The 27,212-nt window shown below is 38.3% G+C and overlaps 1 protein-coding gene and 1 pseudogene across 2 annotated transcripts in view; one reads left to right on the top strand and one right to left on the bottom strand.

The window, feature by feature from the left end:
- The window catches only part of SETD2 (SET domain containing 2, histone lysine methyltransferase), a 127,324-nt gene that overhangs the window by 78,181 nt on the left and 21,931 nt on the right, over positions 1 to 27,212 (bottom strand). Inside the window, exons 2-7 of one of the 2 annotated variants that reach the window (XM_047695324.1) lie at positions 16,084 to 16,099; positions 9,819 to 14,164; positions 4,905 to 5,036; positions 3,405 to 3,533; positions 1,866 to 1,989; positions 834 to 911 (exon numbers count right to left, since the gene is read on the bottom strand). In XM_047695324.1, the coding sequence (XP_047551280.1) occupies positions 834 to 911; positions 1,866 to 1,989; positions 3,405 to 3,533; positions 4,905 to 5,036; positions 9,819 to 14,164; positions 16,084 to 16,099 (4,825 nt within the window). Of the gene's footprint in view, positions 1 to 833; positions 912 to 1,865; positions 1,990 to 3,404; positions 3,534 to 4,904; positions 5,037 to 9,818; positions 14,165 to 16,083; positions 16,124 to 27,212 lie in introns of those variants that run through there. The other variant, XM_047695334.1, reaches the window with a different exon arrangement.
- Positions 7,631 to 8,592, top strand: LOC125081061 (vacuolar protein sorting-associated protein 29-like; annotated as a pseudogene).

Genomic DNA, 27,212 nt, shown 5'->3' with positions numbered 1-27,212 from the left:
AAAGTTCAGTTTGGTACCTTGAAATAACAGCTAAAATTAGGGCGCCTGGGTGGCTCAGCCACTAAGCATCTGCCTTCGGCTCAGGTCATGATCTCAGGGTCCTGGGATTGAGCCCCACATCAGGCTCCCTGCTCGGTGGGAAGCCGGCTTCTCCCTCTCCCTCTCCCACTCCCCGTGATAGTATTCCCTCTCTTACTGTGTCCCTCTCTATCAAATAAATTAAATCTTTAAAAAAAAAATAGATAAAAATTTATGGGCAAAGAGAAGTGACAATTAAATGCAATGGGAGTTCCTGGATTGGCTCCTAGTCAAGAAAAAAATGAGAGATAACAAAATCTGAATAAAGACTTTAGATTAGTTAACAGTTAATAGTATTTCTTGGATTGGGTACCTGTATAATGGTTATATACAATGTGAGCATTTGGGGAAGCTAAGTGAAGCATATGGAACTCTATACTGTTTCTGCACTATTTTATATACTTAAACTTATTTCAAAATAAGATTTTTAACAATAGAGTAGGAAAAAACAATTCAAATGATTGAAAAAATAAAATCCACAGGTACCCTTAATGTAGAACAGCAATTTTTTTTTTAAGATTTATAATTATTTATGACAGAGAGAAATAGCGAGAGGGAATACAAGCACAGGGGAGTTGGAGAGGGGAAAGCAGGCTCCCTGCCGAGCAGGAATCCCAATGCAGGGGCTTGATCCCAAGACCCTGGGATCATGATCTGAGCCTAAGGCAGATGCTTAATGACTGAGCCACCCAGGTGCCCCAAGAGAACAGCAATCTTGAACAAATATCCCAAACTCTAAATCTACCTCAACTTACTTTTTGAGTTTCACAGTTTGGTTCACAGCTGTGATTCATGAAACGAGAACAGTTTCCTTTCTGAGTGGCATCTATTATCTAGGGAAAAGGATCATTTTTAAGAGTTAGAAATGAGACCACAAAATACATGTATATTTTGTGAAGGAAAGGCACTAGGCAAATGTACGACCTATATTTCCAATCCCTCCTCCTCTTTTATGTATAGACACATCCAAGAGACATATATCCAACGGCTTCCTCTAGGAGATCTGCTAACCATAAACATCTTACTTATAAGGAAAATTATCTCCATATCCACCAATAATTCTTCCATTTACTTTTAGCTACTTCTTATACCCTCTTATATTCCAATCTCATTTCTCATGTACAAAACTCCATTTTAAAGTGCATATTATACCACAGTGCAGGAGCTCTCAAACTACAGTGTCTATCTGAATTCCCAGAGAGCCTGTTAAAACTCCTGCTGGACCCACCCTTAGAAATAGATTCAACAGGTGCTGGGGTAGGACCTAGAATTAGGTTTTCCAGGACTAAATAAAGAGACAGATATGAGAATCTAGCTAAATTTTATTATACCAGACATTAAAGAGATTTGTAAAAATGTAAAACAATGGTACTCACGTTTAAAACACAAATCATTTGAAAATGCTTTATTTTCATAAAAACATTTATGTCAACGTATAATGGGGCTTGTTGCTTTTCAGTGGTTTAGTAAGTATCTTTCCATTTCTTAGCTTTAATTTTTATTTAAGTATTGACAAATAAAACCCACATCAAAAAAAATAAATAAATAAACCTCTTTGGAGATATCAGTCATTTTTAAGAGTTATAATATGAAGCATGTATGTTTACATTTGCCTATATATGTAAATATCTCCCTCTCCCACTCTTTTTATAAACAAAAACTATATATACTATTCTGCTCCTCTTTTTTGTCATTTAATGTCTTTTAAAAATCTGTCCGTTCAATGACCCTTTCAAACTCAACAATATCCGGATCTGTTTCAAAGCAAACACATTCATGCTGCTCACCTCATCATTCTTCAGGGCCATGAAATAGTAGTGGATGTTTTTGTTCCGTGCATACTCCTTTACCCGGGCTTTAAACTCTTTATGATCAAGTACTTCTCCACAATATTCTAGCACAAAGGTGTTCCTGGCAAAACAAAGGGGAAACAATAGCACTTCCTGCCTAGGAGCTTTATGGAAAACATACATCCCTGTAAAAATAATGCATTTAATAAAATGTAAGTGGATAAATTTGGTATTATACAAAATACATATAAAGTACCTAGCATTTAACTGAGGTTTTCTCCTTCCTAATATTTTTCCAAAAAATGTTGATTATAAGACACTTTTACATTTATACATACTACCAAAATATGTATTCCTGATCTAACCAGATACTAAAACAAACACTCAAGTCTGGTTTATAATCATGAAAACAGTGATTTACAGCTGAGAAACAGCTCTGAGGAAATCAGGAGGCACTGAAATATTAAAGGCTTTATGCCTAAGAAAAAAGATGGCAATTTAAATATAGCGGCGCTTCTACTGCCTTTATTCAAAGGTCTCTGAAGATGTTAAAGGTCAAATAGACCTTTTCTCTCACAACATCCTCTGTGAGTTTTCTCTAGTATCTATCAATACTCCTGATTAATCACTCTTCTTGGCGTCTCTCAGATACCTTCCAACCCTGACTGGTCTTTCCTTGGTTATTTAATATCTTCAGTACTGGAGAAGAAAGGAGTATACTATACACAGGGAATGTCATGGTATTTAACAGTAACTAACTAGCAGATTAGCTCCAAAGCCTTCCTCACCCTGTGCATATCTCACAATATGTCCTCTTCGACAGGAATGATCTACCGGTGAAGATCTAAATAGTTTGGAACTAAAGCATGAAACTGACACTACCATCAGCATATGGAAATTATATGAGTAGGAAAATATGGGAAATCTGGAAACATTCAGTGCTAGGGTATTTTACCAAAGCAGGGTTCTTTGTGAAAAGCTTAGAAAGGCTAAAGAGCTTTAGGAAACAATTGAAAATATTTTCTTTTTAAAAAAAAATTTTAGGGACACCTGGGTGGCTCAGTCGGTTGAGCAGCTGCCTTCGGCTCAGGTCATGATCCTGGAGTCCCAGGATCAAGTCCCAAATAGGGCTCCTTTGTCCAGCAGGGAGCCTGCTTCTCTCTCTGCCTCTGCCTGCCACTCTGCCTGCTTATGTGCTTTCTCTGACAAATAAATAAATAAAAGCTTTAAAAATTTTTTTTAATTTATTTACTCGTCAGAGAGAGAGAGCACAAGCAGGGGAAGCGGAAGGCAGAGGGAGAAGCAGACTCCCCAGTGAGCAAGGAGCCCGACTCAGGACTTGATCCCTGGACCTGGGGATCATGACCTGAGTCAAGGGCAGATGCTTAATCAACTGAGCCACCCAGGCAACCTCAGAATAATCATTATTAAACTTTATTAAACTTCAGTGTAACAAACACATTATTTTCCTACAAAGTAGCTAACGAACTTCAACAATACAAAAATAAAGTGAAAGAGGATTAAGACATAACTTACGAAGGAAGGTCTTTGGCAGCTCTCAAGCCCCAGCCTTTCTTTTCTGTGAGTATGACTTCCACATCTGCATGCTGTTTTCTCTGAAACCGTCTATTGGAACAATAATCCCCATTTGGACACCGAGAAGAACTAAAATGAGAAGTGGAGAAAATTAATCTCTAATGACACATAGGATGTGGATAAAAACGATCAAATAACAACAACAACAAAAACAAACAAACAAGAGATACAACAAAGGCATCTGCCTCGGTGCAGAAACAGGGAACAAGGCCCACTTGAGGGATGGAGAAAACAGCAGAAGATGACTGGTAAGAGAAGTGGGCTGCAGGAAGATTGAAGGGCAGGTCGTCGATCAATTATGTAGAGTTACGAACACCAGCTTAAATTTGAACCTGATCCTGACAACTACTCCAAGTTTGACTGTGGGAAACACATAAAGAAAGGTATCCTATACTTCCCATCTCTTTAGCAAGGTTGGAAGGAAAAGTCAGAAAAGTACAGAGGCCAGGGCCACAATGTCAAGTTAGAAGAATAGTGCTAACTCTTCTGTCTCCTCTTCTTACACATGTATGTCATCTCTACTTTCAGTTTAATAAAAGAATATCAAAGTGCTTTCTCTTTATTTTTCTGAGGTATAGGTTTTATTCTCCTAACACTAGAACATGAGCAAAATAAAAAACTGAGTTTGAAAGAAAACACTTTATTAACACTAAGAACAAAGTATCTACATTATAAATCACCTTCATATTCTCGTGTTAAAAAATGATCCAATTTTTCATCAATCAAACTGGTAAAAAAAAAATTAACCACACTTTTTTAATGTAAAGACGTTTATGCCTTATAAGAAAAATATAGAAGAAAATGTCTTAAGAGGAGATAAATAATTATGAGTTAACTATAAACAGACTATATAAAGCAACCTAGAAAAGATTAAGATAGGTCTGTATGCATTGCTCTGAACAGGCATCCAAAACATATTTAATTATGTGTTCATGTGTGTTTGGGCCAGGGTGAGGGGATAAAATTCAAAAAAGTACATATGGTAAAGATTTCATTTCTATATGTAAAAAGTGGAAATATCTATGAATGTTGGTATAGGTATAAAAAGTACCGGGAAAGACCAGAAATAGAGGGATTGGGGTTTGGAAGACATTTTACTTTATGCACTTTTGAAATGCTAGGGTTTTATCTCATCTTATAGTAAAAGCTAAAAAAATACCAACATTTACCTCTCAAGACACGAACATTGTAAGAGATAAAAGGTTACAACATTAGTTTTAGGGGTACTTTACAGAGCACTGTCAAAGTATACTATAATGTACAATGCAAGAGAAATCTATCTCCTTATAAACACTGTTATACATTGGAGATTTCATTGCTTATAAATACTCAACGACAGGTAGGAGAAAAATTAAATCTGATTCATCACTAATTCTTTCTACTATTTTGAGACATTTAATAGAACGACTGAACAAAATCAGAACATTTTAATTTACTTACCATTCAATCATGAGGAGACGGTTAAGACAATCTTCCCCACATGCTATTTCACCTTGAGCTCTTTCATCTTTAGAAAGAGGTGTACACTCACACTGCATTCGCTTAATATCCCGATGGGATTTATTCTTCTTTCTATTAGGTAAAATTTCGTTAAGAATTGGTTTAAGAAATCTCCTGGCAATGATACAACGTACACAATCAAATATGTGCTAAATCTCCTTAGTTTCACATTTAACAAGTCTGGTTAAGTCAAACATTCAAAAGGAAGAAAACATCTCCTCACTAGTATCTGTGAGACTAAAAACACTAAGACTTATGTTGCAAAGAGAATGAGAGGCAACCTTCAGCCCCGACAAATGGGAGGATAGGGGGGCGCCTGGGTGGCTCAGTGGGTTAAGCCGCTGCCTTCAGCTCAGGTCATGATCTCAGGGTCCTGGGATCGAGCCCCGCATCGGGCTCTCTGCTCAGCAGGGAGCCTGCTTCCTCCTCTCTCTCTGCCTGCCTCTCTGCCTGCTTGTGCTCTCTCTCTGGCAAATAAATAAATAAAAAATCTTTAAAAAAAAAAAAATGGGAGGATAGGGTAAGTTCAAGTCTATCATTTTGGACTCAGCCCTCATTTCCTAGTCCATTTCAGCTAAGTCTCAAATTCTGAGCAATTTCAAGTGTTAATAGTCCTATTTGGCTCAGGAGAAAAATGAGAATCAAAGGTGACACAGCTGATTAAAATGAAGTTTAAGAATCAGTCCTCCTGGGTGCCTGGGTGGCTCAGTGGGTTAAGCCACTGCCTTCGGCTCAGGTCATGATCCCAGGGTCCTGGGATCGAGTCCCGCATCGGGCTCTCTGCTCAGCAGGGAGCCTGCTTCCCTCTCTCTCTCTCTGCCTGCCTCTGTCTACTGTGATCTCTCTCTGTCAAATAAATAAATAAAATCTTAAAAAAAAAAAAAAGAAAAGAATCAGTCCTCCTGGGAATGTGTGGGGGCCTCAGTCGGTTGGGCATCTGCCTTTTGGCTGGTTAGGATTCTGGAGTCCTGGGATTGGGTCCTACATCAGGCTCCTTGCTTAGAGGGGAGCCTGCTTCTCTCTGCCTGCTGCTCCCTCTGACAAATAAATAAATAAATAAAAATCTTAAAAAAATAAAAAGAATCAGTCCTCCTCGATGAGCAAATAATGGTTGAGGAAAAAAAAAAGATATTTAATTTATAAAACACAGAGACCGAGGAAGGAAAGAAGTTGCTAAAAAAATAAATTAAAAAATAAATTTTTTTTTTCTTTTAGAGAGAGCATGAGAGCATATGCACACACAAGCAATGGAGAAGGAACAGAGGGAGAGAGAGAATCTTAAACAGGTTCCATGCCCAGATCAGAGCTCAATGCAGGGCTCTCTCTCACAACCCTGAGATCATGACCTGAATCAATTATCAAGAGTCAGACGATTAACAGACTGAGCCACCCAAGCATCCATAAAAATAAGACTTTTATTAAGAGTTTAACTCAATCTTTCAGAGAATCTTTCAGTAACAATGCATTTCTAAAAATCTTATTTAACAGAAAATTAAATGATTAAAAAAAAGAATGAAGTATAATTTACAGAACAGTATTACAGAATAATAAGGCATTGCAGAATAATCAGAGGACTAAACTTTCTCAACACAGACTGATTTGGGGGTATAAAGGGAAACTGTTCAAAACGGACTGGGTTCATAAATACCTACACCAGAGATTGCAAAGAAAGTGAAAATGTGATTATTTCCTGCCTTTTATGTTGAACTTTCTTTCTGACCCTGGTCCAAAAGGGAGGAAAAAAAATCAAAGGTGGTTGAAGAAGATCGCCTTCTTAAGATTAGGGCAGTCTGACTCCAACTATCAGACAGTGAAGACCACAGCTGCTCTATGCGGCTGTCTTAATCTCCTAACTAATCTGCTTTCATCTTCAACATATGGTCTATTACAGTCCCAACTTAAAAAGTACCTGAAGAGTGTCCTGACAGCTTCAACTAAGTTTGAGTAACAGGAATGACTCATCTGGATCAATTCAAGGTATCATTCATTAATAAGTGTATGACTATTCTCAGTCTGAAGAAATGGAACTAAAGATAAACCATATATCTATTTACAAGTACTTTAAGAACTATAGTTTTGAAAAATCAGCAAAAGCTTTATTTTGTATCACTTTGTAAGGACTAATGGGCACGGATTCAGATAACCCTATTTTCATTAAACCTAAGAAAATTTTTTCACTATACTCAATACCATTGCAAAATTTGTGTTCTTGGTGGCTCCTAAAGGCCCAGCATATAAGAATAAGCACTTTAAAAATGCCACCTGGGTGGCTCAGTGGGTTAAAGCCTCTGCCTTCAGCTCAGGTCATGATCCCAGGGTTCTGGGATTGAGCCCTTGCATCGGGCTCTCTGCTCATCGGGGAGCCTGCTTCCTCCTCTCTCTCTGCCTGCCTCTCTGCCTGCTTGTGATCTCTGTCAAATAAATAAATAAAATCTTAAAAAAAAAAAAGTCGAACATATATAAATGCTTCCCACTCCAAAAAAGCTCTCCAACGTTCCCACCAGCCAGATCTATATGTATGGTGTTACATGTATCTGGATTTCACTGCTGAGCAAATCCCAGAGGACTGGGTTGATTAGTTTTACTTTAGTCTTTTAAAGACCCTGTTCGTGAATACTCACGCAATTCCTAAAAACTACTACTTAAAATATTCAATATTGGGAGCCCGAGAAAGAAGGTGGCGGCAGTGCTGGTAACTGAGTGGAGCCCAGTGACAGGATGCTGGTGTTGGTATTAGGAGACCTGCACATCCCACACCAGTGCAACAGTTTGCCGGCTAAATTCAAAAAACTGCTGGTGCCAGGAAAGATTCAGCACATTCTCTGTACTGGAAACCTTTGCACCAAAGAGAGTTATGACTATCTCAAGACGCTGGCCGGTGATGTTCATATTGTGAGAGGAGACTTGATGAGAATCTGAATTATCCAGAACAGAAAGTTGTGACTGTTGGGCAGTTCAAAATTGGTTTGATACATGGGCATCAAGTCATTCCTTGGGGAGATATGGCCAGCTCAGCCCTGTTGGCAGAGGCAGTTTGATGTGGACATTCTTATCTCGGGACACACACACAAATTTGAAGCATTTGAGCATGAGAATAAATTCTACATTAACCCAGGTTCTGCCACTGGAGCATATAATGCCTTGGAAACAAACATTATTCCTTCATTTGTGTTGATGGACATCCAGGCTTCTACAGTTGTCACTTATGTGTATCAGCTAATTGGAGATGATGTGAAAGTAGAACGAATTATACAAAAAAAATCTTAAAATCCAGGCCTGTCTTGCTGTTTTTTTTTTTCATTCCCCTGTTCAAATCAAGTAAACATATGAACCACAAAATTGTATCACTTTTATAATATTTTGCAGTAAAATATCATCTTCTGTTAATACAATGTTCTAAGCTTCTTGTAAACTATAAGAATATATTCTGTTTCCGTATTTGATTTCTATGAAAAAATGTCCATCATACAGTACATGGTCATGCGTTAAGAAAAATTTATCCTTGTAAATATCTTCAAAGTTGATTATCTGGAACTTTATTACAAAAGTAGTGCATGAGGAAAATGAATCTAGATTTTCTTGTATACGTTTTTCTCTCCAGTAATAAACAGTTACCTTTCATTTATAATAAATAAATAAATAAATAAAAATAAAGTTCAATATTTTAAACTTAAACCTAATTTACTAGATGTAAATTATAACTGTAAGAGACTCTCTATATTATAAAAAGGGTTTTATTTTTCAAGATTTATTTATTCAGAAAGAGAGAGGGAAAACGTATGAGCAGAGAGAGGGGCAGAGGGAGAAAGAGAATCTCAAACAGACTCCAAGCCCATCATGAAGCCTGACACAGGGCTCGATCTCACAACCCTGAGATCATGACCTGAATTAAAACCAAGAGTCAGATGCTCAACTAACTGAACCCAGGAGCCCCAAAAAAGCTTTTTTGTTTAAATACGAAAAACTTCTCATGAGACCTAATTTTAACTTTACCTTAACCACAGTGAAAAAAAAATTCATTATAAAAAAAATTTTAACACTTAAAAGGATGATGGCTAGGTAGAGTCTTAGGTAGAAGAGAAATTTGCAAAAGGAAAGACTACAGGTTTTTTTGTTTAAAAAGGCACATTCAACACATATTCATATTGGGAAAACAAGAGGACTGTCGAGGAAAGGTGAAAGAAAGCAGGCTGTGCAGCTCTGCTTTGGAGGACTATGTTTCATTACTCCTGTTCTTATTATACTTGCTTCTCGTTAGGGATCTGTAGTAAACCGTTTTATCATTTAATTCTAAAACAGTGGTTATGCTATTGCCAAATTTAATCATTTAATCTATTAGCAATAGACTAAAAGACCAGACAGAAAATGGTGTTCTAGTCTAGTTCCAGTTTTATGAAGTACCTTTCAAAGATACTTCATTCTGAGCATTTTTGAAAATGAAAAAAAAAAAAAAACAAGCACAATTACATTTTTCTTTTTCTAAGAGCAGACTATTTTGCTGAGATTTTATTTCATTGTTCATCATAGTTACACATGCAAAAGGAATTTAAGAAAAATAGGGCTTGCCTAAATCATACTTTCAGAACCCAAAAGGTAATAAGACTCACCCCTCAAATAAAAAATAATTAGACATCACCTTCCTGGGCAGGGGGGGATGGATACTGAGGGAAGGACCCTATGACATCAAATCTAAAGAGGTAAATACTTTTTCAATTGTTTGATGTGTATCTCATCACAAACCTGTATTTCATACAATTGACCTCATGTGACGTGAATCATTGAAAGCTGATTTTTTTTTTTTTTTTTTTACAAAAAGAGGTTAAAATTTGCTGCACAAGTATTAAGCAAGCTTACCTTTCTGTTAAATAAACATTTTCTTCAATCAGATCGAAGTAACAAGGCATCTTCCCTTGCTTGGCATATTCCTTCCATCGCTGTGGGTCCCTGAAGTCCTCCATGACACAAGAAGGCCCAACCAGGGCTGAGCCCGGAGCCACTGCTGTTTCCCCGGGCTCTACCGCCACTCGAACTTTCTTTCTGTCCTGAAGTTCACCTTCACTTTCAGAATCACTCTCCAATTCCTGTCTCCTTTTTTTTGGAGGCCCTCTATCTTTCATATCATTTTTTTCTAAGTTTTTTGAAAGCTCTTTCTTTTCACTCACAGTTAAAGACTCCTTAACGGAATTGCTGCTTATTTCCGGTGCTTGCACTGACCCCTTGTCCTTCTGAAGGGACAGAAAAAACTTACTGGACTGCGTTGAAAAATGAGATCCTCCACGTTGATCCCAATTCTCCTCCTCTTCACGGTCATCTGTTAGGGAATCTGGTACCTGCCCTTGAATTCGATCATACACAACCCCAGTTCCAGGAGGTCTACCTGCTGATCTTGGATCCCAGTAGCCATTGCCTTGCCAGTAATTACGTGTCCCACCATAATGCTCTGCACTTTGCTGATACTTGTGTCCACCACAGGCTCCATAGCTGCTGTCAGGTTGTTGATACGTGGTAGTAGGCTTTTCTTGTTGAGAGAATTCCCACCCTAGGTTTCGGAGCTCTTCTGATGAACGGAAACCATCCACTCGCTCACAAGAAGAAGAAAAACTCAACTCTGTTTTTCCCAGTCGACTATCCGGCCTGTTAGGGAAAGTGATCTGTTGCCGAGACTTACTTGGGACATCTTCAAAATCATCAGAAGAATAAACTGGCAGCTCTTCCTGCTGCCTAGAAGCTATTTTGGCTTTTGTGGTTTCCTCAGAATTTGGATGACCTAGAAAGTCAGATTTCACATCTGTATGACTTGTACTATCAACCCCATCACTCTGAGGATGAGCAATTTCAGATAGGTGGTTATCTATTTGTTTTCTGCTGGGCTGTGAGAAAGAAACTTCCAGATTTTTCTCTGTCCCTTTATGATGGAAGAACTTCTCGGTTTGAGAACAGGGTTTGCTTGCTACACTCTCGAATTTTTCCTCATATGAATGTCTCCTTGACTCCAATCTCTCATCTTCCCAGTGGTCAGAATAGTGTCTGTAACTCTGACTACTCCGAGAAGAACAAGGACTGGTTTCTTCCATAGGCAAAGTAGAATTCTTTGGCACTACCACAACAGACTGAAGACGGTTTCTTGGAATACTGCTATCATCAGAATCTGTATCTTCAGAGTCACTTTCATCACTTGAACTTTCAGAAGAACCAGAATAATCTTCATGGACAGTAGATACAATCTCTGAGGCATGCCCACTACTGTCACATTTTAAGGTGTATGTTACACCATCACTGTCTTCCATGGTTAAATTCAAGTCACAAGACGAAAATACAACTTCTGAATCATCAGAGGTATGCACATGTCCTCTTCCTCCTTCTTCATCTAAAGAGATTTCTGCTCTTCCTCTTCTATCAGGCAATATGGAATTCCCTTCTTCGTGAGCCTCTTGCACACATTTCCCAGACAACCCATTATTATGCCTATTTTCCCAAGAAGCAAATCCTCTTCCTGAATCAGGCAGGCCGCTACCTACTTCTGCTACTGTTTCTTTCTCTGCATGCTTTAAAAACTCTGTGCTTTTACTCTTGAGCACAGCATCCAAAACCGGAGATGTGTTCTCTCCACATTGCAACAGGGTTAAACTGTCCACTTTTATTCCTGGGGGAAGACTTGGAAGAGATGAAGCAATGCCTGAACTCTCAATAGGTTGATATAAATCATCAAAATGGTTAACAGAAGCCGAACTAGTGCTACCAACATTCTGCTTATATTCTTCACATGCAAATTTTGAGTGCTGATCTGTCAGATTCCTATTATCACATATAACTGTTTTTGATTTCAAATGCACATTCATAAAGCTATTTGAAGAAATCTTCATAACTGAAGGCTCAATCTTTTCAGCTTCAGAATGATGCAATGAAGGGTTCTTGTCATTTGAAGTACAGCATATATCTGAATCTTTGGTTTTACAGCAAGAAACTGTCATATCGACTGGTTCTTTAATTACAGTTTTAGAATAATCTATAGTCATAACCGGCAAAGACGTAAGTTTATCTTGGTGTGGTGACACCAGAGGTTCTGCTTCTCTAAATGGGCTTCCTGACTTACTATGCAGCATGCAACTATCATCCGAGTCTTTTTCTTTACATCTATTAACATTCTGAAATCCATTTGATGGAAGCATGCATCCTTTGACCAAAGGGGACACCTCCGATCCAGTCACACTATCATCAGAAGACATCAAAACAGTGTCAGCTTTAGAAGTGCAAAATGTTGCCAAATCAGATTCTGCCCCAGGAGATCCATTTATATTTAATTCTATGGGGCAATAACTTCTTAATTGATCATTCTTCGCCTTAGATAAAGAGTCTAATTCCTTAATACTATCATGGCTATCATGTCCTATAAATTCAGATTTAAAAATAAGTGATTCATCTAGCTTTTTAAAAGTAGGTGAATCATTTAATCGATTTGATGGAGATGGAGACCCAGTCTTTTCTCTTTCAGGAATTTTACTAATCATTCTTAAATCACTACCTTTTGAACAAGGAGCCTGTAAATTAGAAGAATGAGACGGTTTGATTTCCTCATTTAATTCTGTACAACAGAAAGAATTTTTAAATTTATCAGACTTGGATATAGATTTTGAAAGGGTAGATTTGTAACGGGAAGCACTGTTATCATGCTTGGAATAGGATGACCCCCGTCGGAATACCAGTTCATTAGCGGGAGAACAACATCTTTTCATTGCTTCATTTTCTGAAGTCCTTTTTGATTCTCTTTCTAATTTGGAAGAATACTTTCCTCTCTTCTCCATCTCTAAGTAAGAGGACTCAGTTTTGCAGTCCCTATCAGATTTAGAATAGGATGATGATGTCCTTAGGTCTCTGTAAGAGAAGGAATGAGAGGAGGTGCGCCTTGAGTAGGTCTTCTTATACTCCTCTTCTGAGTCAGAACTCTCTCGAGCTCTGTTATCTGTATATGGCCGAGAATAGCGTGCCCTCTCTCGATAAGGGGAACTCCGATGGTAGCGACGATCAGAGTCGTAATAATGGGATCGCTCCGACCGGGAATAGGATAAACTAGTTCTAGAGCCTCTGTCAGATCTGGAACGAGATCTGCTCCGCCTTCGCTCTCTCTCTGATCTACATCGAGAAGATATATACCGAGTATCTCTTTCAAGTTTTGAGTAGCTAAAATATTTATCATCTCTCTCTGTTTTAGACCGTGAAGATTTCCCTAAATCCTCATTTTTTAAAGGTGCTAAGCTCTTTTTTGAATCTCTTTCCTTTTCAATGCTTGCTGAAAATTTTAAATCATGTGATCTTTGACTTGAGGAAGTCCGTACAGAATCTTCATCAGATTCTGAAGCAAGAAAGGTGCCTTCAGATTGCGAGGATTTCTTCTTAGAACCTGTTTTTTTGGAGCCCAGATTACTCTTCGAACTATCTGGAATTTCTTCTTCCTTCCCAATATGGGAATCCTCTTTTTGTGAGGGAATATCTACTTGCTCATTCAAATTTTGAGTTATGTGTTCTTCTGAACTATTAGATACAGAAGCCTCCTGCTTAGTGTCCACTTCTGAAGATTCTGGTACAGTTGTAACTGGTGGTTCCTTCAGTGCTCTAACTGCTACATCTACTGGTGCTGTCATCAGAACTGGGATTGGTGTGTGTGGCAAGGCCACTGGCTCTGTTACTGGTGCTGGTGGTGAGGGTGTTGTGGCCTGAGGAGGTGGAGGTGGTGGAGGTGGAGATGAGGGTGGCGAGTCTACAGTTGTTGATTCTGCTATGACTGCTGGTAATGGTGCTAAGGGAGGAGGTGGAGAGGTCAGCAGTGGCCTGGATGTCACATGAAGCAGATGTTTCTTAAAATGAATTTTGCCCAATTCTACCCTTGATTTTGGTGGGGAAGATTCTTCGGTAGTAGATAAGGTATCTCCAATGTCCATTTTAATTTTAGGGGTCAAGTCTACTTGAAGAGGTCCAGCTGGGGAGTTTGGAGTATCATTTTGCTTTTCATTGCCAAGTGCAGTCAGAAACCTGTTCTGCAAAGTTTTCTTTGTAAGGCTGAAACTGAAAGACACCTTCTGTCGTCCCTGTTCCTCCAAATTAACTTTAGTCTTGGTGCCTTTGGGTAAAAATCGACTAGAAGCAACACCTTTGAACATTGGTCCTTTGATGAAACCTGTTTTCTGCACATTTTCAATCTTTGCCTATAAATGAACAAAACAAGCAGTTACTACAACAATAAAGTTACTTTCAAATGACTAGTATCACAGTTTAAAATGTCAGAAAAATGAAAAGTCATTTTTAAGGACAGTATGAATTTCACTAAGCTAGATAAGCTCTTCTTTATTATAGAAAATTTCAAACATACTTAAAAGTATAGAGGATAGGGCGCCTGGGTGGCTCAGTGGGTTAAGCCGCTGCCTTCGGCTCAGGTCATGATCTCAGGGTCCTGGGATCGAGTCCTGCATTGGGCTCTCTGCTCGGCAGGGAGCCTGCTTCCCTCTCTCCCTCTCTCTCTCTCTGCCTGCCTTTCTGTCTACTTGTGATCTCTCTCTGTCAAATAAATAAATAAAATCTTTAAAAAAAAAAAAGTATAGAGGATAGTATAAAAAATCCTAAGTACACACCTCAGTTTCAACAATTACCCATATTTTTCTATTCTTGTCTATTACACAAAGAATTTATCCATTTTATAATTTTGCCCCCAGGCAGAATTTTCAAGAATGAAAAAAAAAAAAATCCTATGTAACTCAAGACACAACACAAAAAGACAAGCGGATAGAGAGCAATAACTAACAACTCAATGAGAATAGTCTAGTCCTGTGTCCTAACTGAGAAGAAATAGAGAAGTCATTATAACTAGTGGTCTCCTGACATCACACAGAATCACTTAGGTGCTTGGTAAAATATGGATCTGTGACAAAACTCCAAGGAACAGCAATTCACTGGTTCCAAGGTAAGGCAAGAAAGTATGTTTTGTTTGGTTTATTTTGGGGAACTAAGCATGTGAGGCAATTCCAATGGACTTTCCAGATTTGAAAACCACTGGTCTATACCAGCAGTCTCCCATCTTATTTTACAGATGAGGTAAGCAAATGAGGACCAGACTTTTCTGCTTCCTGTAAATTAATCCGCCCTTGCACACTACCACTGTCTCTGCCTGGGCCTCACATACTCAGGCCATGCTAATTTATAGTCCAATCCTACTGTATGAGTATGAACCACAAAGTATATATCTAAGAAGATTTCTCCCTCCCTTTTTTGCCAAACCACCAAAGGAAATAGTGGGCTTTAGAAGTTTAAGGCATAACCTAGGTGGTAAAGAGAACATCAGAAAACTCTATCACCCTCAAGCCTAGATTAAAGATGGTACACTGGCCATCTGCAACACTTTTCTAATTGATATTCTTTAATCAACTCTCACTGTTTAAGAGAACAAGTTTTCCCTTTCAATATAGTAAAATCTGAAATGAGTTTTCAGTATTATACAGTAACAATTCAAGTGGGAAAGTAAATGTTTCCTCACGCATTATCATAGAGCAGTGGTCTTCAAATACTTTTAAGAAACAGAGTCCACTTGAAAAATGACATCTTACATGGTAGCTCAATACATAAAAACAGGGAAAATGCTGTCTCCAGATCTGCCAGTTTCCTCTATCTTGCCTAAAGCTTCTGAAGCTCCAAAGTTTAAAAACCGTTTTCTCAAGATATAAAGCGTTCCTCACTGGATGAATTACTACAGATCTTAAAATTCAGCAAAAACAATTACTTCATTTCACATTCAAAATGATAGCTAGGGTTGCCTGGCTGGTGCAGTTGGTAGAGTGAGCAACTCTTGGTCTCAGGGTTGTTGAATTTGAGCCCCACATTGGGTGTAGAGATTACTTTAAAAATAAAAACTTTAAAAATAAAAAAAAGATAGGTAAATTCTGAGTTATTGTGGGGGGTTTTGTTTTTTGTTTGAGAAAGCAAACACACACACGAAAGCAGGGAGAGGGAGAGAAAACCTTAAGTAGGGTCCATGTCCAGCTCCTCAGAGTCTGATGTGGGGGCTCGACCTCACAATTCAATTCTGAATTTTTAATCCAATAATTACTGAATAACTAGTTAAAATTATACTTACCTCATTTTCTTCTTCTCTATTGCCATCCAGCCAAGAAAGCATGCAAAAGAATAAACAGAAATCGTAAATACTTAAAACCAATTGAAATCAAAGTTGTTTTTTATTAAAACCTAGGATACCTACAACCTATTCAATATGGTATTCGGTAAAGTTTCAATTACATTTGGTATAGCAAATATTTATTGAAGATAGCACCATGAACTGTGAAATAAAAAGGTGAATAAAGCAGAGTGCCTGCCCTTAAGAAGCCTACAGTGTCCTATAAATACAAAATGTAATTTTGTTACAAAAGTTAATTCCAACATAATAAAATATACAAGGATAGAAATATGTACAGTGTAACAACAAAGAGGGAGATAGCTCAGTTTAGTAGAAAGATAGGAAAGCGAAGAATCCTTCCTAAAAGAAGAGTAGTTTCTGAAGAATATACCTGTAGGGAGATTCTAAGCAGAGGGAGAGTCTCCACAAAGGCACAGAAATGAAAACACAGAACAACATGCATTAGAAAACTATAAACAGTTCAACATTACCTGAGTATAAAGTATAAGGCAGAAAGAAGCCAATAATTAGGTGAAGTAGGGGGCAGTAGCCAGGTCCAAAGTCCAGTTTCTCATGAGGCCAAATAGATTTTATCTTACAGATTAGGTGTTCTTAATCCTTTGTGGTGTCCATTCAACAGTCTCTTTGCTGATTACAAGGTATATACTCTATTCAAGGTCACAGCCTGTGGCTCTCTGAGCACACAGTTATGTTCTAACAAAGCTAACCACACTGTGTCCTGAGACTGTGGAATCAAAAGCCCTAAGTCTGGTATACACCAGTGCACCAAGGCATACTGGGGAAAGGGAAGCTACAAAAAGGGCTTTAGGTTATGACAGCCAGATTAGTACTTTAGGCAGGCCACTCTATAGGCTATATGACAAGACTGGAATATAATCATCTATTTTAAATGTCCCTTAAAAAGAAATGTACAAAAATCCTGTCTCCAAATGTAGGCCTGACTCCATCATAACTCAGTCTATTCACCAATGTCTAGGTAGCCATACAAAACCCAAACAATGAAGAGGGAAAAAAGTTGGCAATACATGGATGAGATCTGAATCAGAGTCGAGGTTAAACACTTTCTTCTACTCCAAAACCACTAAAAACTTCACAGATGCAACCTTAGAACAACTGTATTTCATTAATTCTGTGATGTACATTTTCCCCACATATAATACTTCTGCTTCACACCATCGATAACATCATAGTTTGACAAGCAGCATTTTTCCCTTTCTTAGTGGTTCATAAGATAGTTGTGTCTTACAACCTACGACATTCTAGATTTGGGGACGCCTGGGTGGCTCAGTGGTTGGGGCATCTGCCTTTGGCTCGGGTCATGATCCCAGGGTCCTAGGATAGGCATGGGGTCAGGCTTCCTGCTCAGTGGGGGCCGGTTTTTCCCTCTCCCATTCCCCCTGCTTGTGTTCCCTCTCTAGCTGCCTCTCTGTCAAATAAATAAATAAAATCTTAAAAAAAAAAAAAAAAAAGATTTGATTTAAATTAGTACCATGTGGAATTTTTTCAAGAACATCAAAGGTACCTGGACACACCTAAGCATTTGGAATGTCATTCATATTTGTACTCTCCTTTCAGTGTACATTTAAGAATGTTCATGCTTGGGGCGCCTGGGTGGCTCAGTGGGTTAAAGCCTCTGCCTTCGGCTCAGGTCATGATCCCAGGGTCCTGGGATTGAGCCCCACATCGGCCTCTCTGCTCTGCAGGGAGCCTGCTTCCTCCCCTCTCTCTCTCTGCCTGCCTCTCTGCCTACTTGTGTTCTCTCTCTCTGTCAAATAAATAAAATCTTTAAAAAAAAAAAAAAAAAAAAAAGAATGTTCATGCTTGTCCCATGCTTGTATCCATCTATATCCATACAGGAGTGCTGGAAATACTGAGGTGACCAGAACTCTTTCCTAAGCCTCAGCAGTTCTACTTTGGACCAGCAAATGAACTAGATAATCCTGACAAACTATAATCAGCGTCATCACACGATCAAAAGCTGGTGAAACACTGCAGAAGTAGGATTCGGGGGCGGGGGGATAATGATCCATTTCAGAAATCAGAGAACTGCTTAACAGAGATGGCAAGACATTTCCCAGAACATGATAATAAAATGTTTATAATAATAATATAGGCATGTACAGGGACGCCTGGGTGGCTCAGTTGGTTAAGCAGCTGCCTTTGGCTCAGGTCGTGATCCCAGCGTCCTGGGATCGAGTCCCACATCGGGCTCCTTGCTTGGCAGGGAGCCTGCTTCTCCCTCTGCCTCTGCCTGCCATTCTGCCTGCCTGTGCTCGCTCGCTCTCCTCTCTCTGACAAATAAATAAAAAAAATCTTTAAAAAAAAAATAATAATAATAGAGGCATGTACAGAAAATATGGGGAATATAAAATTTTCTCACTGTAAAGGCATGCCATGTTAATAGAGAAAGATCAAATTACAAACAAGCAAAAGGAAAAGTCCACAATCCAACATCCAAAGACAACTTCTATTAATACCTTGGTGTGAAAAGCCTTCCAATGCTGCTTCTGTGTATGTATGTGATGGTGGTGGGGAGGAGAAGGATAAACAAAGATCTTTGTTTTCAAGTATAGCAATCATATCATACAAGCCATTCTGTATCTTGCCTCCCTCCCTCATCATAAATAGAGCAGGGGAGCAAACAAGTTGTTTAGATCACAGAAAAAAATATGGAATCACTACAACAGACTGAAGGGAATGATCTTGAAAGCAGGGGATATAGATGAGTGAAGACATGGTTAAATTTTAAAACAAAGCAAGCATATCCTTTTGGTTTCTATTTCTCTCTCACATCCTCACTTGAACATTGAGAGAAGGAACAGAGCAAAATAGTTAAAATTCAAGTGTAAGTAACAGAAATGGAAGCGGACTATAATCCTCAATGTTGCTACCCAAAGCTGGACATTATTAATTTATAATAGAGCTTGTCAGCACGTTTATTCTACTTTTGCTGGCAGCATTAAACCATCTAGAAGCAACTAAAGGAACAACTGGTGAGTTACTCCAAAAAGTTGGGTGGGACAAGCGGGGTAGATGACAAGGAGATGAGAACTGAAGGCATCCCCAAGAATACATAAATGAGTGACCTAGTAACCCACAGATAACAGAAGAGAGTGAAATCTGAAAGCAGCTGATAAACTGAAAGAACAGGGCAGGGGCAAGATACTAGAAGCTTCAAAGAGTAAATCTTCTGGAAACCAGAAAGAGAGGTAGAAGGGTAAGGTGAAAGAATTGGAAATTATGGTCAGAGCACCAGAATTGGGGTACATTTCCAGGAAATGACAACATCCAGCTGTGGCCATGGAAGCAGACTGCCATTGCAGTAAGACAAGACTTTTTTGAAGAAACCAAATTCTGAGCCCACAATTAGTAGCAAGAATCAGCCACAAATGTTTTCTAATAAAAGAACACTTGTTTTGGTAAATAGTATAAAATAATGTTGAAGGGGGCGCCTGGGTGGCTCAGTGGGTTAAGCCACTGCCTTCGGCTCAGGTCATGATCTCAGTGTCCTGGGATGGAGTCCCGCATCAGGCTCTCTGCTCAGCAGGGAGCCTGCTTCCCTCTCTCTCTCTCTCTGCCTGCCTCTCCGTCTACTTGTGATCTCTGTCAAATAAATAAATAAAACCTTAAAAAAAAATGTTGAAGGAAGGTTGACAGAACTAGGGTATGGAAGCTAGAGCTAGGAGTACAGAGTCCCCAATATCCCTACCATGAAAAATAAAGAGGCATGCAGAAGCAGCCATTTAATTCTCTAGCAAACAATCTTCTTTTGAAAAGCTAATATTGAAGAAAAAACAGGAAGACTAAAGCCAGTTGTTTGTCAAAAACGTATAGTATAAGTATCTGCAGCTTGCTGAAGAGCTACCTTTAAAGAATGTTGATTAGTCCATGTCAGCACAGTGCCAAATCTCCACTAGGCCACAGGGTACATGTGGAAATGACTCAATTAAGAGATATAGTCATAGCAAGTTCAAAGAACCAATGAATAACATGACTACTAAAATCAACCAACTAACTACCCAATCTCTCTGGTTAGGACACAAAAACTTAAGTTTCTAAAGGGAAGCTTGGTGTGGGAGATTTGGCCATATCAAGAATATTTGCAGATGGGGACACCTGTGTCCTGAGACTGCTTGTGCTCCCTCTCTCGTGTGTCTCCCTCTGTCAAATAATAAATAAAATCTTAAAAAAAAAAAAAAAAGGAGAATATTCACAGATGAATACTCACAGCTGGATAGTAAGGGAATCTATTCTGGATACCATGTCACACAAGAAATGATACAGTTAAACAGAAGTTTGTTGTTGTTGTTGTTGTTGTTGTTGTCATTTTTAAAATTTTATTTACTTGTCGAGAGTGAGAGAGAGCACAAGCAGGGAGAGCTGCAGGCAGAGGGAGAACCAGGCTCCCCACTGACCAAGGAGCCCGACTCCAAACTCAATCCCAGGACCAGGGGATCATGACCCGAGCCAAAGGCAGATACTCAACCGACTAAGCCACCCAGGTATCCCAAACAGAAGTACTTTTATTACACTGGAAAAAAGACCACTTACAAGAACATAGTGATTTATTTTAAAATATCAGAAAACTTAGGAGATAAAATACTCTTATTTTGCACAACTCCAGAAGTTGGGGCTGTAAGGTACAGAATGACAGATTTTAGCTCATTTTAAGTCTGAACATTTTAAATTCATTTTCTTTCTTTGAAAAATACATGCACTCAGGGGGAAATCCATAATATAAAGAGATACACAACTCAAATTAGATCTCTTTCTCTACTGGCAACTAATAGTTAAGTTCTTCACACCCTTCTGGAAACTGTGTGCATAAATGAGCATATGTATCTCTTTTTAAGGAGAAAACACATACACGAAAGGAAACATACCTTTCTATAACTTATTTTTCTCCATTTAAAGCCTTAGATATCATTATATATCAATACATATACATGTAGCTTCATTTTTAGTTCTACTATCATAATAGCTTTTCATGTTTCTAAGTCACTGGTATTTTCTTTCTGCTGGGAAGTGCTTTTTCGAGTCCTCTGCCAATCAACTGAGTTGTTGGTCTTTCTTACTGATTTATAAAAATCAGATGTGACGCATCTGCAACTGAAATATGTCACTGTACAGGACACTGAAGTTCCCTTGTCACCAGAAACGCTTAAGAAGAATCTGGATGAGAACTTACCTCAAATGAGACAGAATTCCTGTTCTAGATGTCAAGCTAAAAGTAAGGTCCTAGAAGGTCTCATTCCAGGCCTTCAGTTCACTGAGTCTCCTGAACCACAAATCATCAGCAGCACTTAATTACTTTACCTTGATTTTAATAAGACTTTAAAGATGACATGGGGTGGGGGGGGCGCCTGGGTGGCTCAGTGGGTTAAAGCCTCTGCCCTCAGCTCAGGTCATGATCCCAGAGTCCTGGGATCGAGCCCCGCATTGGGCTCTCTGCTCAGCGGGAAGCCTGCTTCTCCCTCTCTCTCTGCCTGCCTCTCTGCCTACTTGTGATCTCTGTCAAATAAATAAACAAAATCTTTAAAAAAAAAAAATGACATGGGAGTGCCTCTAAAGGTTTCTCACTAAAATTCACATACTCAATGCTCAAGGTTAGTGTTCCTCACATTGAGTGATATATGGGCCTTTTTTAAAGGATATCAGATATTGTCAGATATTGAAGGCTAGATCTCAACTTGAGAGCACTGACTTAAGAATCTAAATATAAATTTACTTTACTTGAAAATTACCACTGAAAAATGGTAGTTTTCAAGTGAAATAAATCTTAAAACTTCAAACTGGTCAAAATAATTTTTAAGATGCGTGGGTTAGAAAGTAGTATTGTGTTGATGTTAGTAATGTTGATGTTAATTTCTCAAAATTGATAACTACACAGTGATTATATAAGAGAATGCCTTTGTTTTTAGAAAATACACATTGGAGGATATGAGGATAAAAAGGCATCATGACTATAACTATCAAACATTTCAGAAAAAAAGTAATGTGTGCATGTGTGTATGCAGAAAGATAAATGATAAATGGTAAAATGTTCATACTGGGGTGAAGAAGGTATATAGGAAATCTCTATTTTTGACCATTTTGTATTATTTTTGACCATTCTGTAAGTCTAAAATTATTTCAAAGCTAAAAAACTGTTTTTTGGGGGCGCCTGGGTGGCTCAGTGGGTTAAAGCCTCTGCCTTCGGCTCAGGTCATGATCCGGGGGTCCTGGGATCGAGCCCCGCATCAGGCTCTCTGCTCAGCAGGGAGTCTGCTTCCTTTCCTCTCTCTCTGCCTGCCTCTCTGCCTACTTGTGATCTCTCTCTGTCAAGTAAATAAATAAATAAATCTTAAAAAAAAAACAAAACTGTTTTTTTAACTTAAGATAATCAAACATGAAAAACTTTTAAATACCCTCGCAAAATCTCCACCCCTTAAGAATCTAAGAAAAAGGCTATATGGACTCAGAGATCCTAGAGCCTCAGCTAGAGAAACATTACCTCTAAATTTTCCAATTCCATATTCTGAAAGGCAGTGTTGAGAATAAGCTACAGAAAAACTAGACCCTATGTTAGACTAAAATTCCAGATTCAGGATTTTGTGAAGAGATAAAAACTCAAAAAGAGATAAGACAAGAGAACTGTTGATAACAAAAGGAAGGAAGCTCCGATGACAACCTGAAGAGTATTTCCCAACACTGCTTGGGGCAGGAGTTGGTTTATCTTGTTGACAGCGGCATTTATCTTATTTTATTTCTTCAAAGATTTTAATTCTTTGAGAGGGCACTCCCATGAGAGAGCGCAAGTTTGGGCGGGGGAGCAAAAGAGAGAGGGAGGAACAGACTCCCGGCTGAACAGGGAGCCCAATGTGGGGCTCAATCCCAGGACCCTGGGATCATGACCGGAGCCAAAGGCAAGCGCATAACTGACTGAGCCACCCAGGCGCCACAACAGTGGCATTTAAATGCCAAACACTACTCAGAACATAGGAAATAATAAATATCCAACAACATCATTCCCACTTTCCTATGTTGCTAAGCTTGCTTTACACTAATCCCCAGAAGGAATTTCAATAGTTAAAATGGTCTCCTCCAAATTCAAACATAGATCAGTCTCCACTTTAAGTAATTTTTCATACTGCCCTTCATTCTACCATCCTCCTCCCTCTCTCCCAGCCTCCATACACAAATATCACCTGCCCAAACCCCTCTTAATCCCCTCAGCCACTTCAATCTCACTTTCATTTACTTGGCAATTACCTAGTATGTACTCAGGACTATACTGCCTGTTGCTAGCCTTTTCCTTACCATTCTAGACACTACTACTAAACTCAACCCCTACACCATGTACTTTGCAGAGTGATAATCACATACAACCTTGACTTCTATTTACTGTTTCTGCCTTCCCAACTAGGGTTCAAGTTACAAAGAGACAAAAGTAACATCCTTGCCTTTATTGTGTTATCTGGGTTGACCTGGGTTGACCATTCCCATTCCTGGCATTAACTCTCATTACTTTTTGAAACAAAAAAATTCCTTAACAATAGTACCATGTTTTAACTTTCTCATTTCAAGCAATTCTCAAAGGAAAAGAAGGAAATACCTAAAAAGTGACCTGTAGGAAAAAACAAGCCATACAGGCCATAAGTTAATTTATAACATCTGCATACTCTCTCATCCAAAACATAGGACCCAAGAGGACAAGTGAATTAAAACATCCATGAGAAATATACGTAACTTATGTAAACAATAAAGTCATGAATACCACCCTGCTTTTTATGAAAGGCCTGGAAACTTTAGGCAAAGCACTTCGGGATGAATACGCTAACCTGAACCAGTGCCAATGGAGCTGAGAAACACAAGCATTATTTCTCACTTGCTTTACATCCACATCTTCAACTAGCACAGTATCTCAAACATACAGAGAGCTCCTGACAGATTAAATCTAGAAAAAAATTAGTGAAATGTTATTAAAATTAAAGGCAAGAGTATTCTCAGAGGAAATAATTTAATTCAAACACTATCTCTGATATATACAGATCAAAATAACAACTCTCCTCCCCAGTGTCATACTCATCAACCACTCTCATATCCCAAGAATTGAAACTTTATTTTAACATAGTGTCTACACAGGATACTGAGTAAAGCTAATAACTTATTTTCTTTAAACAAGCAATCACTTTGTAAACAAACACAGATGATCTTAAATGTATCCTTGTGGAGTTCCACAGTCAGTGAGGAAAGGTAAGAATATCATCCCAAATGTTAACAATTACATATTTACTTGAAATGTTTCTAAATTTGTCTTCCAAATTGATTTACAGGAACACCTGCATAAAAAAAAAAGCAATCTGCTTTTTCCAAAACCCATAAATTAGAATGTGTGGTGATCTAATTTGAACATTTTAGGGCCTATTATATACAAATCAGTTTCACTATTTATTTACTATTGGGAGTTAAATCTCTTAAATTACCGGTTTTATTTTCCTCATTGGGTAGATGTGGGAGGGGGTACCCATTACTAAACAACCTTCAAAAGACAGAAATGTGTAAATATTGAAATTCAATTTTAGTACCAGCCAATGAATCACAACGGAAAGAGTTGAGGATAAGTTCTTCGTGAGCTGGTCACATTATACTATTGTCTTATAGAGCCCATTACTAGACCACCATCACCACTATCAGCAGCTAACAGAGTATTTTCTATCTTGGGGATACCAGGTTATATGCTTTACAAACACCTAGTTCATCTGCAATCCTCAAACTACCAAGGGTATACTATTTGTATTCCCATTTTGCAAATGAAGAAACCTAACATCACAGTAGCAAAGTGACAGAGCCAAGTATCCAGGCTTTTTGATGCAGAGCCCTTGCTCTTTAAATCAAATATTTATTAGCTATTACACAGAAATGGGAGCAAAGAGCAAAAAGTTTCAGAGAAACGTATTTTGATTCAGTGTACTAGTAAATTATTTGCCTAGCAACAGAAGCAGTTGTATCATGAAATAGAAAATAAAAGTCCTGCTGATCTTGTGTCTAAAGAAATTCCCAACCTATATGCAAGAAATCACTAGGTTTTGGATTCCCCCCCCCAAACTTCAGACTAGATTCTTCTATGAAGAAATACTCTACTGAAAGCAATGTGGAATACTAAGTCTGAGGGAGATGGCTTACTATAGACAGACTACAGGATATAAAGTAGTGAATGTTTAAAAAGCTGTACCTACCCTGTATTTTACCAGACTGAATACTTAGCCTTCCAGTCCTACTTTTGCTTAACCACATTAAACAGAAACATGAAAATAGATGGCGGTCAGTTCCTTCATGTGATTATAGACCCTGATGCAAATTAGCTTAAAACCCAGCTTCAAATTAAAACAATGAAAGTAAAACATGTGATGTGATGATGAGACACATGAGATAGAAGGTATTTCTCTTTTCATACACAAAGATAGTAATTCAGGATATTTCTCTTCCATAAACACCTGCTTTCTTTGGTGTTAATATTAAAAATGCGTCTGAAAATAATTTCATTCTTTCATGTTTCAGAAGCAAGTTTTTTGCTGTTATAACTAAAAAAATCTACATGGGCTGGATTTTTATTTTGATAACACAATGAATATAGCAACTCAGAAAGTTCCTAGAATAAATTACCACCAGACCAAAATCAAAACACACCAAAGAGGAATGAAACTCAGCTTAAAAAAAGAGAGAAAGAGAAACTCAGTTTTCTTCAGGAACAACAGCTTAAACAAAATAAGACAGCTATCATTTATTTTCTGATTGTTGTGAAGTTTAAGCATTTTCCCAAAAATAGCAAGTTAATGTTCAAGGTGTGAAAGAGAAAGGTTTAAAGTCAACTAACACAAGCACAAGTATGACAACGATACCCACACCTCAAAACAAATCCTGAAACTCTTATTTTTACAAGGCAAAGTCAATGATAATATAAGATTACTATGAATTACAATGCACTGATTACACCATCCCTCACCATTTCATGCATGGAAAAGGAAGGTTAAAATAAAATGCAAAGGTTATCCATGTGATAGCAGAAGACTGGAACTAGCCTAAATCTTCATCAAAAGAGTGGCTGAATAACAGTGGTACATCCATCCATTCAATGAAGTAGTATATAGCAGGACAAAGCAAATGATGAAGAACTCTGTATACTGTGCTGGTATGGTCTCCAGAATATACTGTTAAATGAAACAGCAAGACGCAAAACAGTACGTTTTGTATGCTTCTATTTTCAAAATCAAAAACTGAAGGCTCAATAAAATTAAACATATTAAAGGAAATGGTGAAAGAAGAACAGGAATGAAAGTTACTCCTCTTTGAACATTCTTTCATTGCAGTAACTTTGGAAACATGTAAAGCCTTGCTTTTTTAAAAAATGAGAAAGTAAAAAAAAAAATAATTTCTAGAAACTCAAACTGTAAAAAAACTATACCAGATTGGTGACTGGCATAAACACAAAGAAAAGCTAAACTAAACTATTTTGACTACAAACACCTTACTAAAACATATCCTGAGGGTAAAAAAAGCAAAGAAATCTTAAACTGTTAGTAGTCTTACTGTTATAATAATACCAGTATTACTACCGAAACTGTCATATATAAATAGATAAAGCAAATAAGTTATTACTTTAATGTCATTAGGAACTAAGATTTTCAACATAAAAGTGATAAAGTTTTAAAACAAAAACTCTTAAATATGAATTGGAAAAATCATATGAACTGAAAAGTTTTGTTGTTCTTTTTTCCTACAAAATACATATATCTTGGGGCACCTGGGTGGCTCAGTGGGTTGAGCCTCTGCCTTCAGCTTGGGTCATGGTCTCGGGGTCCTGGGATTGAGCCCCACATCGGGCTCTCTGCTCAGCAGGGGGCCTGCTTCACCCCTGCCCCCCGCCTCTCTGCCTACTTGTGATCTCTGTCAGATAAATAAAATCTTTAAAAAATATATATATATCTAGGGGCACCTGGGTGGCTCAGTGGGTTAAGCCTCTGCCTTCGGCTCAGGTCATGATCTCAGGGTCGTGGGATCAAGCCCTGCATCGGGCTGTCTGCTCAGTG

Source organism: Lutra lutra, chromosome 1, assembly GCF_902655055.1.
Source record: "Lutra lutra chromosome 1, mLutLut1.2, whole genome shotgun sequence".
Lineage (NCBI taxonomy): Eukaryota > Metazoa > Chordata > Mammalia > Carnivora > Mustelidae > Lutra > Lutra lutra.
The sequence above is the reverse complement of the archived record's forward strand: the minus strand, read 5'-3'. Positions and strand labels throughout refer to the sequence as shown.